The 15652-nt window shown below is 43.8% G+C and overlaps 1 protein-coding gene and 1 long non-coding RNA gene across 2 annotated transcripts; both read left to right on the top strand.

Moving 5' to 3' along the window:
- The first annotated feature begins 3075 nt into the window (after positions 1-3075).
- LOC105054167 (cytochrome P450 704C1) lies at positions 3076-8899 on the top strand. The gene is made up of 6 exons (XM_010935614.4): positions 3076-3550; positions 6833-7048; positions 7224-7508; positions 7582-7917; positions 8033-8236; positions 8535-8899. Exons 1-6 carry the CDS (start codon positions 3185-3187, stop codon positions 8712-8714), a joined length of 1587 nt encoding a protein of 528 aa, XP_010933916.1. The 5' UTR covers positions 3076-3184; the 3' UTR covers positions 8715-8899.
- Positions 8900-9063: 164 nt separating this feature from the next.
- Positions 9064-9460, top strand: LOC140852453 (uncharacterized). The gene is made up of 2 exons (XR_012135300.1): positions 9064-9203; positions 9309-9460. It is a non-coding gene; the product is annotated as an uncharacterized lncRNA (long non-coding RNA).
- The last annotated feature ends 6192 nt before the right edge of the window (positions 9461-15652 follow it).

Raw genomic sequence — 15652 nt, forward strand, 5'->3', positions numbered from 1 at the left:
AACAGTTTTGGTAAGCTCTCTCCAGTGCCTTTAAGCTCTTGAGCTCTCTAGCTCTCTCTCTCTCCCCATTGAGCCCCTGATTTTTCACTGTTGCCTAGTATCCTCTCTGACTTGACCGTCGGAGGGTCCTCGCTGGAGGCATCTCCGATCAGTGAGGACTTTTCTTACAGGTGCGCGACCTCGACGATCGGACGACGGGGGGATTGGCCACAACAAGAATAGTTTAAGAACTAATTTCTCCAATTTACCAAAAAAAACTAATTTCTCCAATTTCCCTGGATTTGATCCGATTAAAAAGGTAAAACCTGGTCTCTTCACAACATTTTTTGGATTTTGGTTTGATACCTCAAGATTTTAGTTTGGCAAAATTTCATGGGAAATTGGTGTATCGCCGGTATCAGTTTCTTATTTTTTTTTTTTAATTTTTCTTTATGCAGATAAACAACTCGTGCACTTCTCGGCTTGGTTCCTGCTGTCATTTTTAGTGTTTTCTCAAATTTACGACAAAGATATCCAGGGCCAGGCGGCAGCGGCTGGCGCTCATCCGCTAAACACATCTACTTGAAAAATCAATTTTGATGGTTCAGTTCATCTTGATAGAGCTGCTGCAACTTATATTATCTGTGACAATACTAGAAGGCCTTTGATGGCAGAAATAATGTGTCTTAATTTCAATTCTATGTAGGGCAAGAATTGGACTCTGGCACATCTAATTTGGAATCAAATTTATGATTAGATCTAAAATAATGTAGACCGAATTTGAATCTAATTATAAAATTTATTTATATTTTAAATTAGATTCGAATATATTTTTGATTCGTTCCATATTCCGGCTTGGGTCCGAGCCCAAAGTTCAGCCAGAAATATCCAAATCACATGGCGTATAACACGCCACACTATCTTTTATATTTCACCAATCCTGATTAAGCGCTATCCACCGTGCATCCATACCCTGGTCGAGTTGCCTTCTCCCCAGGACCCCATCTCTCTTGATCGCCCCCAAGCCCTAGCCGTCCCCGGAGAGCTCCGACGGCTCTCGCTCACCTTGGTGTAGAAGGGTAAGGTGGGCTCCAGCTCACCGCCGTCACTGACCGCCACGCCACCGTCGTCGTCCTCAATGATGTTGGCCTCAATGATTCTGGCGTCAACATCTCTGAGGGCACATTCGCTCCATGATTTGCCCTGTCCACCCTCTTCCGCTTCGAGTTCGACAACACCCCGACCGATCTCAAGTGCCGAACCTCACTATTCTTCAAGATCGCCACCATGAGCTCAAGGAGCAGGCCAGGCGGTTTGGGGTGGTGGTGGTGGTGGTCAACCAAGTGGTTGACGTAGTGGCGGGCTCGGATTTGGAAGGGACCAATGGCCTATGAGTGGAGAATTACGGGTCCTTGTGGTCATTGGGGAGGCAGATTTGCCCGGCGCTGGGGTTCTCATGGGCCAATTGTACAACTTGAGGATCTTCTTGTCGAGGAGCGACAAGATTGTGAGGGGCGAAAGGGCTTTGGAGAATGGCGAATCGGATGATTGGGACCACGATTACTTGGTGAGGACAAACAGAAAGATGGAGGTGGTGTTCGCTCCCCATTTGTCAGAAGCTTCGTGTGAGCTCGTGATTGTGAGAGAAGGGGTCTTTAATGCGGCGGCGGGTGGCGGCCAACTCCAACCTTGAACGCCTTCCTCTTCGCCTCCGCGATCTCGGCCTCCTCCTCGCGCTCCCGGATCGCTTCTCCCTCCTCATCATGCCACAGCAGTCGTCGGGTTCTCCCACCGGCTTCGACATTGCTTCGGAGGCAGCTGGGTCCGCCATCGCGAAGGATCATACGGATAGCTGGATGGGATGCAAGTTTCGAGAGAGAGAGAGAGAGAGAGAGAGAGGAAGGGGAGAGAAACAGAGGGAGTGGGATGGTTCGGACCGGATCTTGGGTTTGAGCTCGGACTTGGGCTAGCTCGATTAGGCTCGGATCAAGTTCGGGCTTGGACTCGAATCTTAAGTTTCAGAATTTTTTCGAACTTCAGTCTGACCCGAAATCCGACAATTATTTTTCTATTCTCTGTAATTACTTTTCTATTCTCTGGTAGCTGCATCTTTTCACTGCTATAATATAGCATTTTGGTTCTCTTTCTTTCAACTACTGCACCACTTGTCAGAAGGATGGTCATTGTAGATCCTCTTCATTTTCAGTTATGCTGCAGCATTCTTCTTTATCTGGTTATTATCCCTAGCCTGTTGGATTTCCAGAGTTCCCATTTTCACTTTTAGGAGGCTGCCATATGCTGCAACTGCCTTGTCAATATTTTTATGTTTTCTTTTTTTGTGATCTTTGCATCTCATTATTTCTTATGTATATTCTCTTTTGTTCTGTAAAGATGTAATCTTCTTTTCTTTTGTACATCTGTCTTTCTCCCATTTTGTATGGGAGTTGGTTCCTTTTGATTCCCTTGTTTGGGAGGCTGTCTTATGTAGGTTGTTATACCTTACGCATTTTAATGTAAACTTTCACGGCAAAACCACATCTACTAGAAAACAAATAAGATCGCTGACTGGCTCCTGTCTGGCAGAGCACTCAACAGAAGTACTGTAGACTGATTTAGCATATATTTTAATAATTTTATTTAATATTTTATTTTTTAATTTTATTAGATATATTTATATCCAATGGATATGATCGGTCGGTCTTATCAGACAATAAAAAAATAAAAGTAAATTTTTAATAGAAAATAAAATAATGCATCCAAAAAGGGCTGGAGATAAAGTATTGGAAGAGTCGCTCAATATAAACGGAAACTTAGTCTGATGTGATCAAAATAGATGATTAAACGATAAGGACGGATACCCTAATACTGTAGACTACAGTGTCGGCAGAATGGATGGCATGAGCACAGCCGTGCGATATATGCCACGTACCGTCAACCCTATGATGTCGGCCATCGATAGATGCACCGTAACGTGCGCGGCACTGATCCGTGCTGTCAAAGAATACCACTAACAATAATAATAATAAAAAAAAGAATACCACTAAAGTAAAGTCCACGCCACATGTTGCGCTACCGCGTAATCGATGCCGTGTAATTATTGTGCGCGACGCCATCGAAGGCGAGAAGGAAAGAGCCTCATAGTTTCCGAGTTCCATTACAAAATCTGGGAACTCGGGTGCCAAAAAAGATGCCCTTCGCTTAGGACATGCATCCCACTCGGTTGCCAGCAACCATCCAATCCGTCCTCTCTTCACTGCCCTTTAGAAGAGCCATGGATTTCTCTGCCGATCTTGTATCTCTCTCTGCCACAAGTGCCCTCGGGCTGCTCGCACTGTATTGTGTCTTGAGAATCTTCCATAGAGGCGGCAACCATAAGAAGAGATACCCTCCGGTCGCAGGCACCATCTTCCATCAGTTCCTTAACTTCCGTAGGCTCCATGACTACCACACCGAGCTTTCTCGCAAGTACAAGACCTTCAAGCTCCTTGCCCCTTTCCGCCAGCAGATCTACACCTCGGATCCAACGGTCGTTGAGTACATCCTCAAGACCAACTTCCCAAACTATGGCAAGGTGCGTGTCTCTAGTAATATATTTATTTTTGGAAGAATTGATTGGCCACAGACAGACCAGCTTAATTAAGGTAATGGAAGCTAGATAATGGTGTACAAAAAATGAAGATCCTAGTGTTTCAAGCCTCGGAGGTTTATGTGTCCATGTTTACGGCACCTTTTTTTTCTAGTAATACGAATGATTGCACCCCTCCTCCATGTAGAAGGAGTTTCTTGGTTTGATCTTATTTAAGTATTTGACCTAGACAATATCAGTAGATGCTGCTCTCTCTGTGAATCATATAGGTACTTACATCTATATCATTAGCTTTTCCAATGAAAGTGAAAATTCTAAACAACCTCAGTTGCAAAATAGATGCATGTCTGGTGTCATTTGTAGTTCTACAAATCTGAACAACATTTAAAAAACTGTATTTCCTCAAAAAGAAAAATCGAAAACTGTCCATTTTTATAAAAGCATTTTGATTTGTTCTCCAAATTGGGCTAGGGTTAGGTTCATCTATGACTAAAGTTCAACTAAGAACATATAATTGGGATCTCACTCAATTTAATGTTAGTGACTTAGCACTTCCTCAGAAACAAAAATTAAAAATAAAAATTAGTACTCTTACCTAAACTCCAAAGAATCTGGCAAATTGACTATTGGCACTCGGTTTAGTTACTATTTCAAAATTAGTTCCTGGCTACATTTCATTAAGGATCGATCCCCCAATCCCTCATACGGAACTTTGCCATAATCTAATACACATTTTGCTTTATTTGTACACACTTACACGCATCTACAAATAGAATGGCCATCGTCAAATCCAGGAACTTTCAAAAACATTTCAGCCAAATGGGACAAACATTAAAATTTAAAGGTAGAGAATATACAATCTTAAAAGGTAAAGAAAAAAGCATTAAAATAAGGACCGATAAGATCAATGAGGCAACTAGGCAAGCTGTCGGTGGATTTCTTTAAATATTATGTACGTGACGACAGGTCATTCAAACATGTATCATCTGCACATGATTTGACAAAGAGGGCGATCGGTCCGGCTGAGCTCATCAAAGGCTGGAGTATTGACTTAAGAGTTAATCTGGACCATGCTTTGGGATTGCTATTGATAATGGAGTTTATGGAAGTAGAACTTCGATCATTGGAGCTTCTAATAAAAAGTTACTTGCGGTTTGGTAGGTACACCTCTAAATATTATGAAATTTGTAGGTCTATTTGGTAATCAAACTAAGAAAATATTTTTATAATGACAAAATGACTATAAAAAATATTACATAATATAGTATAATATAATATTAAATATTATTATATATTTATATATTATAATATAATATAATAAGTATGATATTGTAATATAAGGTATCATAATATTATAATATCATAACATTATATAATATGAGCCAGATTAGAATAAGATCGATGAGATTTGGATTCAGATCAAGTCAGATCAAAAATCTAGAATGGAGGTCCTACATTGATAATTCAAGCCGTTGGATGTAATCTACAAGCTCAAAACTGCTTATACACCAAAAATCATATGATTTGGAAACCTCTAGTCTACGCATCAAGTAGTCAAAATTTAAACATTCTAAATAAAATTAAATTAGATATATTTTTTGATTACTTGAATGATGCATAGACCAGAGTCTCTAAATCATATGATTTTTTATGTGCAAGCAGTTTTGAGGTAATAAATCATATTCAATGCTTGGATCATTGATGTAGGACCTCTATTATCCAATTTTGATATGATCATATCTAAGTTCAAATTCGATCAACCTTACTCAAGTCTGCCCCATATGATATCATTATAATAATAAAATATATTATGCAATATAGTATAATAATATGATATGAAATGGTATATTATATACTATAATATTATTATCATATAACATATTGGATTATAATAATATAATATATTATGATATGACATAATATATATTAGAAATTACATATTGAGATATTATTACATAGTAGAATATTATTATAATGTAATGAGTGCAATATAATATTGCAATATAATGTAATATAAATAGTATAATAATATGATATGATATGATATCACAAAGTTATATATTATTATTTTATTATAATTATACATTATGATGTAATAATTTAATATTATATTATATTATGTTAGCATAGGTATTTTGGTCATTATGAAAATTTTATTAAATAAAAAATAGCTTCTCAACATCAGCTAAGTAGAGCTTTCAAGGAGTAGAGCTTCTCAGTAGATGTTTTCAGCTTTTTAGGGAACCAAAAAGGACTTAAAATTTTTTTTACCAAACATCACAAAATGGCTCAAAAGTGTTTCTGGAGGACCAAGAGGGCCCTCCAAAAGCATTCCTAAATGGGGCATTATTCTACTTCCTAAGGAGCTTTTCCCATGAAACCTACTTTTGGCCTAATTCTCGATCTAACTCCAGAGTGGTCAGTTTAGATGATTTGATTGGGAAAAAAAAAACAAAGAGTGTATGAATAATATTGGTGCTAAAGTGGCTTAGACTTTTCATTAAATGATTGAGGTATGATAGCAATCAGGTTCCGACAAACTTCTTGGTCTTATTATATATGTGCTTCATTTTCAAATTTATCTTAAGAACTATTTTTATGTTCATATTCCTCCAAGTAATTAAGAGAGATGATTATCTTTTTTTCAAGTGATTAGGTAACTTGTCTTTTTGAGTGAGTGATTAGGTGATGTGTCCCTGCCAAACTATGTTATTGCATATATATAGTATATCTTAGAATTTATCTTACATGCCAAAGAGATCTGTAACATTTTTCAGGCAATACTTTGGTTAACTGCCACCATCAAAAGAACCACATAAGGCTTCAACAATATGAGTTAACCATTGGAATCAATGAGTCATACATTCAATGCTGCTTTGAGAGAGAATTTCCAGCTAACCTTTATGGCCACTTCTATCCAGACCACAGGGATAATATAAACACCACAATTTTCCAGATCAAACTCAAAATAATATAAGATTAATTAATACTTGTCCAGGGCACTACATTTTTTACACTTGGTAACCAATATTATATTTTATAGTCCAACAATTGTACAATATTTACTTGCAAGGAGCTTATCAGTGACATCATACATATTTTCTTGATTCTACGTCATGTTCCAACTTAAAATGCTGCTCATCTAGGACATAGTCCAAATTATATCAGATGAATTGTAGATCTTTTCATTAATTAAGATTTTATTCATAAAGAGATTATTTGACCAAATTGAAATGTACATGATAATGATGTGGTAAGTCATCACAGGGATCGTTTAGCTATCAAACTGGACAAGATCTATTTGGAGATGGAATCTTTGTGGTAGATGGTGATAAATGGCGCCACCAACGAAAGCTTGCAAGCTATGAATTCTCAACAAAAGTTTTAAGAGACTCTAGTGGTGCCATTTTCAAAAGTAATGCTGGAAAGCTTGCTCATATAATTTCTAAAAGTGTGATCGCTAACAAAAAATTGGATATTCAAGTAAGTTTCAACTCCGTTGCATTTCATGAATCTTTCACATTTTGCTTCTTCTATATAACCAAGCCAAAGAAATAAAAGACCTTAGTTTAAAAGTGCTTATGATTTCTTTCTGATGAGACAGAAGGAGGTTAACATCCCCCCAAAAAAAGTGCTCATGATTTCAATATATCTACAGGATTTGTTCATGAAGTCAACGATGGACTCCATATTTAAAGTTGGGTTTGGAATGGATCTCGACTGCTTGCAAGATTCTTATGATGGAAGCATATTTACAAATGCATTTGATGATTCGAGTGAGTTGATCATGCGACGTGTGGTTAATGTCTTTTGGAAGATCATGAAGCTTTTGAATGTAGGTTCTGAAGCGATACTCAAGGAACGAATCAAAGTGGTTAATGATTTCACATACAAGTTGATCGATAAGCGAGTTGAACAATCTTCGAATGGAAGAAATGATTTAGTAAGTGGATACTGGACTAATATTGTTTTGGTAGGAACTCATAGAAGCTAATGTTGACCTCTTTCAATTATAGGTGAAAAAAGAAGATATCCTATCAAGGTTTTTGGAGGAGAGCAAGAAGGATCCGCAAAATATGACCCATCAGTATTTAAGAGACATAGTACTGAATTTTCTGATCGCTGGTAAAGACACCACAGCAGGCACTCTATCTTGGTTCTTCTATATGCTTTGCAAAAATCCTTCAATTCAAGAAAAGATATCTCAAGAAGTCAAGGAAGTAACTGAAGCTAAGGAAGATGCAACCTTCGATGATTTCGCCAAAAGTATCACTGATGAATCTCTTAACAAGATGCACTACCTTCATGCTGCACTCTCAGAAACATTAAGACTATATCCTGCCGTTCCCTTAGTAAGTCAAAAGTATAAATTAACTTTATCCATCAAAACCTTAGTTATATACCGATTTGGTCATCATAATGCCGAAAAATGACAGTCATTCCTCTTAATTCTCCCTTTTCTTGCAGGATAACAAGGTTTGCTTTTCAGATGACATTCTTCCTAATGGCTTTAATGTGAGGAAAGGGGACATCGTGTTTTATCAACCTTATGCAATGGGTAGAATGGAATACTTATGGGGTAAGGATGCTGAGTGTTTTCGACCAGAAAGGTGGCTCGACGATAATGGAATTTTCCAAGCTGAAAGTCCTTATAAGTTCACAGCCTTCCAGGTAAGAAAACAAGCGGGTAATGCAGAAATTTCATTCTTCCTTGAGTCATGTGGGTAACAACAGTTCTCCACCCCTTCATTTTCGTCATTTGATTGGCAACTAGACTGCTTCATGTTTTAATAATTTTCATTCGTCCAACAGATGGTCCAAGGAATAAATAATTAAATATGCCTGAGAAAGTCTGTGAATGAAGATTTTGATTTATTAGTTGTATTTGAATTAATTAATCGAGTTGCAGATGGCATGTCAAAGATCTTGATTGTCATAAATAACTTATGAAATTGTGGTTTATATGCAGGCTGGTCCAAGAATTTGTTTGGGAAAAGAGTTCGCTTACAGACAGATGAAGATATTTGCAGCTGTCCTCCTCCGCTTCTTTGTATTCAAGCTTAGTGATGAGAAAACGGTTGCCAACTATAGAACCACCATAACCCTTCATATTGATCAGGGTCTCCATCTTCATGCTTTTTTAAGATAAAATACATAGGATAATGTGTTTGGTGTACCGGTAATTTTGTTATGTAGAAGGACAGGTAACCTGAATGTAATTAAGTATAAAATGTTCTGTTCATGTTTTTATCTTTTTGGAGGGTAGAAGGAGGCAAAGATGCCTTCTGTATTTTATTAAGGGAGTATTTACAATGGAAGATAGTTACAAGAACATATCACTGTAAGCCTCTGGAGAAACTTACAGCACAAGTACAGAAAGAATACGGAACATAGATTGTTCAGAGAACAGAGAGCACTCTGCTCAAGCAATCGGGCCTCTCCCTCTCAACATCCACCTCTCCTCATGAGAGAACCATAGAAGCCTTAGTCAGCCGGAGGGAAGATAAGTGCAATGGATGTGGATCTGGGGAGCGAACTAACGGAGCTAATCTGTTCCATAGAAGAGAATGACTGTCTATGGATCTCGAAGAACAGAGATATTTCCAGATATTGAAAGTCTGAAGAACTCTATGTAATGGTGAGCAAACAGAACCTGACTAAATGAGGAAGATCCTCCAGTTAATTTCTTTCTTTCCAAATCTCCCAACATACACCTGCAATTAACTGCTTGCCTGCCTTTCAGATTGGAGGTTGGAATTTTCTTTGTTTCCAATAAGTCCAAAGTTCTTGCAAGCTAGATGGCCAACCAGTCAATTTCAACTGAGATTTAAGAGCCGTAAAAATCCTGCAGGTGACAGGGCATCTCAGAATGATATGGGACATTAATTGTTTCCATCTGATCTCCACATACTGCACAGCCCGAGCTTATCAACATTGCATGTTGATCTTCTTCTTCTTTTTTTTGTACTTTCCACTGAAAAATGAGTTTGCTCGTGTACGTGGTATACAAAACTCTTAATGCATAGGAAAGATTCTCATTTGCCATGAAATGTGAACCTGCATAAGCCTGCGATCTCATAACAACCTTAGGAAGAAAATTATTAGTCAGTAACATTTGATCATCGGTCCTCCTCAAAGCAAACAAACAAAAAATAGAAAAAAAGGAAGATCACCGATAAAAGCTACCCCATGTTAGCAAGGTAATCTGTTTTCTGGTTGCCCTCATCGATTGTATGTGCTATGATAGCAGTATTTGGTGCATGAATATCCGATTGTTATGGATGACTTGGAAGATGTCCAGGATCCTCCCTCGGAGGATGAACTAACTGGACAAGAGCTTGGTGGTCACACTCGGCCACAACAATTGGATAACCCTTCCCCCTAGCAATCGTCTATGCTTCTTGTTGCGGGAGATTCCTGACTCCAGTTGGAGTGGGTGCGGATGGTCGGAAACGGCTGATGTGACAAGATATGTAAAACAAGATTCGATCAGAGTTGATTCTGGTGTAAATCCTACAACGATCAAGTCAGAAAAACACAACAGATGAGAAGAAAAGCCAGAAAGATAGAGAGCGCACTTATGTGCGTACCTAGATGATCCCTTTTTTTATCTCTGTTTATAGGGAGACAAGAGCCATAAGGGGGAAAAGTAATGGGAGATTATTTCATCCGTACCACTCATAATTTTCCAATTTGTGAAATACAAGGGTTACTATGGCGTGTTATCCACCGTGAGATTTAAGTGGTTTACCAGGACATGGCCCAAGCAACAATTCCTCCCGATTTTGATTTTGGTGGCGGACATCACCTTATCCGATGCATAGTTAGCCACTCTCAGGGATGACTTGATTTGATAGAACTTCATCTGGCACGCACTAGTCATTAGAGAGACTTGGTGGAGTGATGTGACTTGATGGGACTATATGGAGGTCAATCTTTTCAAATATAACAGCCAGCAAATGCTGAAGAGAATGTAGCATGCAACTAAGGGCGAGGATCGACAAGGGATCCTTTGGTCGAAGATGATGCTAGACTTAAGACTTTTATAGGATTGGTGTTCGATGTCCAGATATCATCCTGATTTCGATGGCTAAGGATTTATGCTCGAAGCTAAAATCGACACCAAAGCCAAGCTTAGTGGCTGAAGTTAGGATCAACGGCCAAAAGAAGGATTGGCGGCCAAAAAGAGGGTTGGCAGTTGAAGTTAGGATCGGCTAGGTTCTCCACCATGAAGCTTTATTCAAAAGGGTCAGTCAGAGGATGAGGATCGATGAGATCTAAAGTGAGATCCACTGCTCCATTATGCACTGGATGACTTCCTTCGACGTAGCTATTTTCATAATTATTGGATGATATATATATCTACTACTGGGATTATATTCATTCACCTCCGATCGATATTATAGTGGCAAGCTTGAAGAGTGGAAATCTAATAGATCCGAAGTAAGATCCTCACCGGCATGGATAATATATTACCCCCAACACTTCTCTAATTGACTAAGCCTCAGGGAAATAGGAGCCCAAATAAGAGAAGATTTAACAGTGATTGGTCATCCCAAAAGATCATGACCCATAATGCCGAGTCCTTGAACCTGTTAGAAACCACAAAAGAGCAGACATTGTTAGGGGAGGTGTTGACTTTGTCTTGAGTTTACAAGGCCTAAAGACCAAAAAAACCAAACTTTTTTTAAAAATTTGCTGGAGTGGAGTGAGCTAAGTGGATGGAGCATAGTGCAATGAGATAATGAAATCCACTTTAGAACAACAAACCCCGTCCCAATTTACTACGCAATTAAATCCACTAATACTTTCTTTCCCTTTCCCAAAAAAAAAAAAAAGGTCGTCTCATCTGATCAATTTTATCGGCAACTATACGAGAAGCTTGAAGATAATGTTGTAGAGATAAGGTAAACCTACCACCCCAAGAAGAAGTTTCCCTTTCCACATCACCGGTCTTGAGCTGAGTTTTTTCCAACAATGGCAACCAGCAGTGCTTCGGATCATCTTCTTACCATAAAAGGGCATACCCAGATAAGTAAAGAAAAAAACCCTTTCTTACAGTTCATCGTAATGGCAAAGGTTGATGCTTCCTCATCCTCCATATCCATGCAAAGAATCATGCTCTTTTTGGAAACTGAACTTTCACTCCGAAGCCTTTTCAAAAGCAAGGAAATTTGCCACGGTTGCTGCAAAATTATCTCTTTTCGGAAAAAATGAAAACGTATCGTTGCGGCCAATCCTCTCGTCGTCTGATCGTCGGGAACGAGCATCTGCAAAAAAAAAGTCCACACTGATCGAAGGCGGCTCCGGCGGGGACCCTCCGACAGTCAAGTCAGAGAGGTGACTGGGCAACAGTGAAATGAAGACAGAGAGCTCAATCGAAAGAGCATGAGGAAGGGAGCAAGCCTGTTGTTTCGAAGGGCCCCTAGCACTGTAGCCTTCCCCGATATATATAGTGGAGCGTAGTATGGCACCGTCATTAATGGCGCAGACAATTGAGGAATTGTCAACTCGCCGTAGACTGTCAGAGTCACCGTGAAAGTGTCACATCGTCGTGGGGCTGTCAAATCGCTAGGGTTGACAATGCCCTAGGTGGGATAATGCCCTTAGGCGGCGGTGCCGCGTGCTGCTGTCAGGGCTGACAGTCTCTGGCAGCTGTACGGCGATCGGAGGAGTCGACCGACCCTAGGCCGGTAGCCAGCTGTGTGGCGTCGGGTGGAGATTCAGGGCCCTCCGACGGTCAGTCGGGCATGTTGCTAGAGTCGGCCATCGGACTCTCTGGTGCAGTCGGGAGAGTAGAAAAGGTCCCCCCGACCGACATACCCTCAGTCGGTAATGGCATCCGGCGATCGATCGGTCGGTCGGTCGGTCGGTCGGTCGGATATGACCGACCATAAGCCGTCGTGAGCGGAGTCGGTCGGTATTCCCCAACAGTTGCCCCCCTCCACTCCTGAGTCGGACGGTGTGCTGGCCGATGCCTCTGTTTGGGCAGCAACGCCGGGCGAAAAGGAGTGGATTCACCGTATGCCAAATTCCGACCGTACCGCGAGTTGATACGATGTCAGGCGTCTCATGAATGCCGAGCGATTTGCTGGCGTCAGGTGTTACGTTGGTGTCAGACGATCGAGTGCCGGACGATTTGGTGTCAGCGATCGGGTGCCGGACGATTTGGTGTCAGGCGATCGGGTGTCCGGCACCTTTTGGGGAACGCAAATCGCCGCCCCGCGTCGGTTCTGGGAGCGCGGGGCGCTGTCAGGCGTCCCATTGGGAACGCGAATCGCCGCGGGCGATTTAACTTAGAACTGCGGCCCTTTCGCCACGTGTCGGAGGTGGTTGGGCCGGCGTCCTCCGCATTAAATGAAGGCGGTGCGGCCTTCCCGGGATGGGCGCGCTGAACCATCAGACCGAAGGGAGGGCCCGGATGCCACCACGCATCGCCCATCCGGGGGATCTCGGTCGGCGCAGGGGCATCTCGGCCGTCGAACGGCCCTATATATATAGGACCACTTGCGCTTGAAGCCCTATCTTGGACGATTTGCTGCAGAGACTCTGCCCAAGTGATTCCTCCGTCGTCGCCAGCGGCTGCTCCTTCTCCCACTCTCGCAAGGGTCCGCCTGGGGTTCGTGATTCTTCCCTTCGGCCGTAGTTTCCCTTTAAATCTTCTTTTCTTTCTTCTTCTTCTTCGGCCTCGCCTTTCTCTTAGTTCTGGTGCGATGGTCGGAAACTCATCTCAGGGGGCTCGGTCGGGAAATCCGACCGATGACCCTCGGTCGACTCCGGAAGTTGAGGTTTCCTCACTTTCGGGGTCGAACGTTGATCGGCTCCGGGATCAGTATCGTATCCCAGAGCAGTTCCAACTTTCCGCCCCAGGGGTCGGCGGTCAGGTTAACAACCCTCCGCCGGGCCAGGTGGCGCTGTACGTCGAAGATCTTCGCGCGGGTCTTCGGCTTCCGATTCTGGAGTTTGTTCGGAATCTGCTGGATTATTACGGACTTTGTCCGGCGCAACTGGCACCGAACTCTGTCCGACTAATAATCAGCTTCGTCTTGTTGTGTCAGCTTCTGCCGACCAACCCTCGTATCTCTCTCTTCCGGTTATTTTTTGTCCTCCGACCCCACTCTAAGGCCCGAGGGTGGTGGCTCTTCAACCCCCGAAAAGGTCTTTCCTTCATCACTGGTCTTCCATCGTCCATCCACGGGTGGAAGAACCAGTTTTTCTTTGTTTCATCTTCCTCTCCCTGGGGCTTCCCTTCTCGCTGGGGCGTGCCCCGAACCGAGGCGAACGAGAACAGCCGGGTGGAGGCGGAGACCGGGAGGACTTCCACCGACTCAAAGACATGTCGGTCCCGAAGCAGAGGGAGCTTGTTACCGAACAAGCCCTCTATGACGCTGGCCTGAGCTTGGTCCCCCGTCTAGGTATCGCCCGATCCATCGGTTGTCTTTTCATTTGGCCTTCGTTCTTGTTCTTATATTAATATTTCTGTCGGTATCGCAGGGACACCTCCGAGGATGAGGCCGACCGACGCCGAAATCCGACAGTACGCGGTGAGGAAGAGGCCGGCATCGGGGGCCGGACCTTCGCGTCCGCCGAAGAAACCTTCCACAGCGGCGCCGACCGTCGAGGCATCGGCGACCGACCAGTCGGAGCCGGTGATAGCACTCGCGGCTCCGACGGTGCAACCGGAGGAGAGGCCGGCGGAGGAAGCGGCTGAAGGGACATCGGCGGCTTCGCCGGCGGGTGTGGCGCCGGATGACGTTCGGGAACCCGAACACCATCCGACGGCATCTGCAGCCGCAACGGGGGTGCCGCATCAAACTCGAGCATCCCCTCCTTACCGGATCCGCTGGTTGGGGTGGCCGATCGGGGGAAAGCCCCGATGGACCCCGCAGACGACACAAGGTCGGAGAGTCGCACTGTGCCGCCCAGCGCTCAGTTCTCCGAAGGAGCGTCGGCGCTGGCCGACCACAACCTGGTCAGGAGGCTGTGCCAGGGGATCCTCCTCCCAGCCGACGTGGAGGTGCTGAGGTCTCGGCAAGTGACCGAGATGCTGTCTTCGTTTTACCCGACCATGGTCGGGGTAAGTTCTACTTCGCCTCCCTTTTCTTTAGCGTCTTTATTATTTTATCTTTCTGACGTAACACTCACGTCGGCAGCTGATCTACACCATGTCCGAACTTGAAGCCGGGTACCGGAGGTTCGGGAACGTCCGGACGGCTTGGAAGGACAGGGCGACGGCGGTCGAAGCCGACCGAGCAATGCTGGTCGACCACCTGAAGCAGTCGACCGATCGGGAGGCGAAGTTGGTGGACGAGGTCTCTCATCTCGGGTCCGAGCTCAAGTCGGCCCGAAAAGAAGCCAAACGAAAGGGTCGGACCGTGCACCATCTGCGGCGAGAGCGTGACGGCGTCGCCGCCGAACTCGAGGGCGAACACGAGCAGCTCCGGGTCAGCCTGGAGAAGCTCGCCAAGGCTGAGGAGGATCTGTCAATCGCCCAGGCCGACGCTGACATATCGAAGGCAGAGGCAGAGTCGGCAAAGGACTCTCTCGGTCGGGCGGAAGCGGAAGCGAGGTCGGCGAAGGCGTCGGCGAGTCGGGTGGTGGACGACTTTCGCGGCACCAACCAGTACCGAGAGGAGATGTTGGAGTCCGGCTTTGCATCGTACCGGGTGGGGTACGAGGATGGTCGGGATGCGGTTCAAGCCCTGTACCCAGAGCTGGACCTCAGCAGTATCGTCCCGCCGGGAGTCGAGGACCAAGCCACGGAAGAAATGGCCGACCCGTCGTCGGGAGGCGTCGCCGTGGCGGGAGAGGTCGTCCAGGAACAGACGGCCGCGACTCGTGATCCGACGTCGACCGCCTGTCCATCGCCGACCGACGATCCTGTTCCGGCCGTCGACCCAGTGCCGATCGTGGTGGACACGCCGGTTATCCCCGAGCTTCCATCGGTCGAGGAGATTGACTCGGAAGGATGACCGTGGCCTCATTCTCTTTTATCCTTTTTGTTTTTCCCAGAACACTTGTAACCAGGCTTCGGTCCGATTTGTAAGCTTCTTTTGATCTTTAATGAAGTCAAAGTCATAGACTTAA

Source organism: Elaeis guineensis, chromosome 11, assembly GCF_000442705.2.
Source record: "Elaeis guineensis isolate ETL-2024a chromosome 11, EG11, whole genome shotgun sequence".
Lineage (NCBI taxonomy): Eukaryota > Viridiplantae > Streptophyta > Magnoliopsida > Arecales > Arecaceae > Elaeis > Elaeis guineensis.

What these genes read in the sequence shown, in the direction of transcription:
- LOC105054167 (XM_010935614.4), top strand. Translation starts at nt 3,185, where the DNA reads ATGCATCCCACTCGGTTGCCAGCAACCATCCAATCCGTCCTCTCTTCA. An exon ending in ACTTCCCAAACTATGGCAAG is followed by an intron (nt 3,551 to 6,832) that starts GTGCGTGTCTCT and finishes AAGTCATCACAG; the next exon opens with GGATCGTTTAGCTATCAAAC. An exon ending in CGAATGGAAGAAATGATTTA is followed by an intron (nt 7,509 to 7,581) that starts GTAAGTGGATAC and finishes TTTCAATTATAG; the next exon opens with GTGAAAAAAGAAGATATCCT.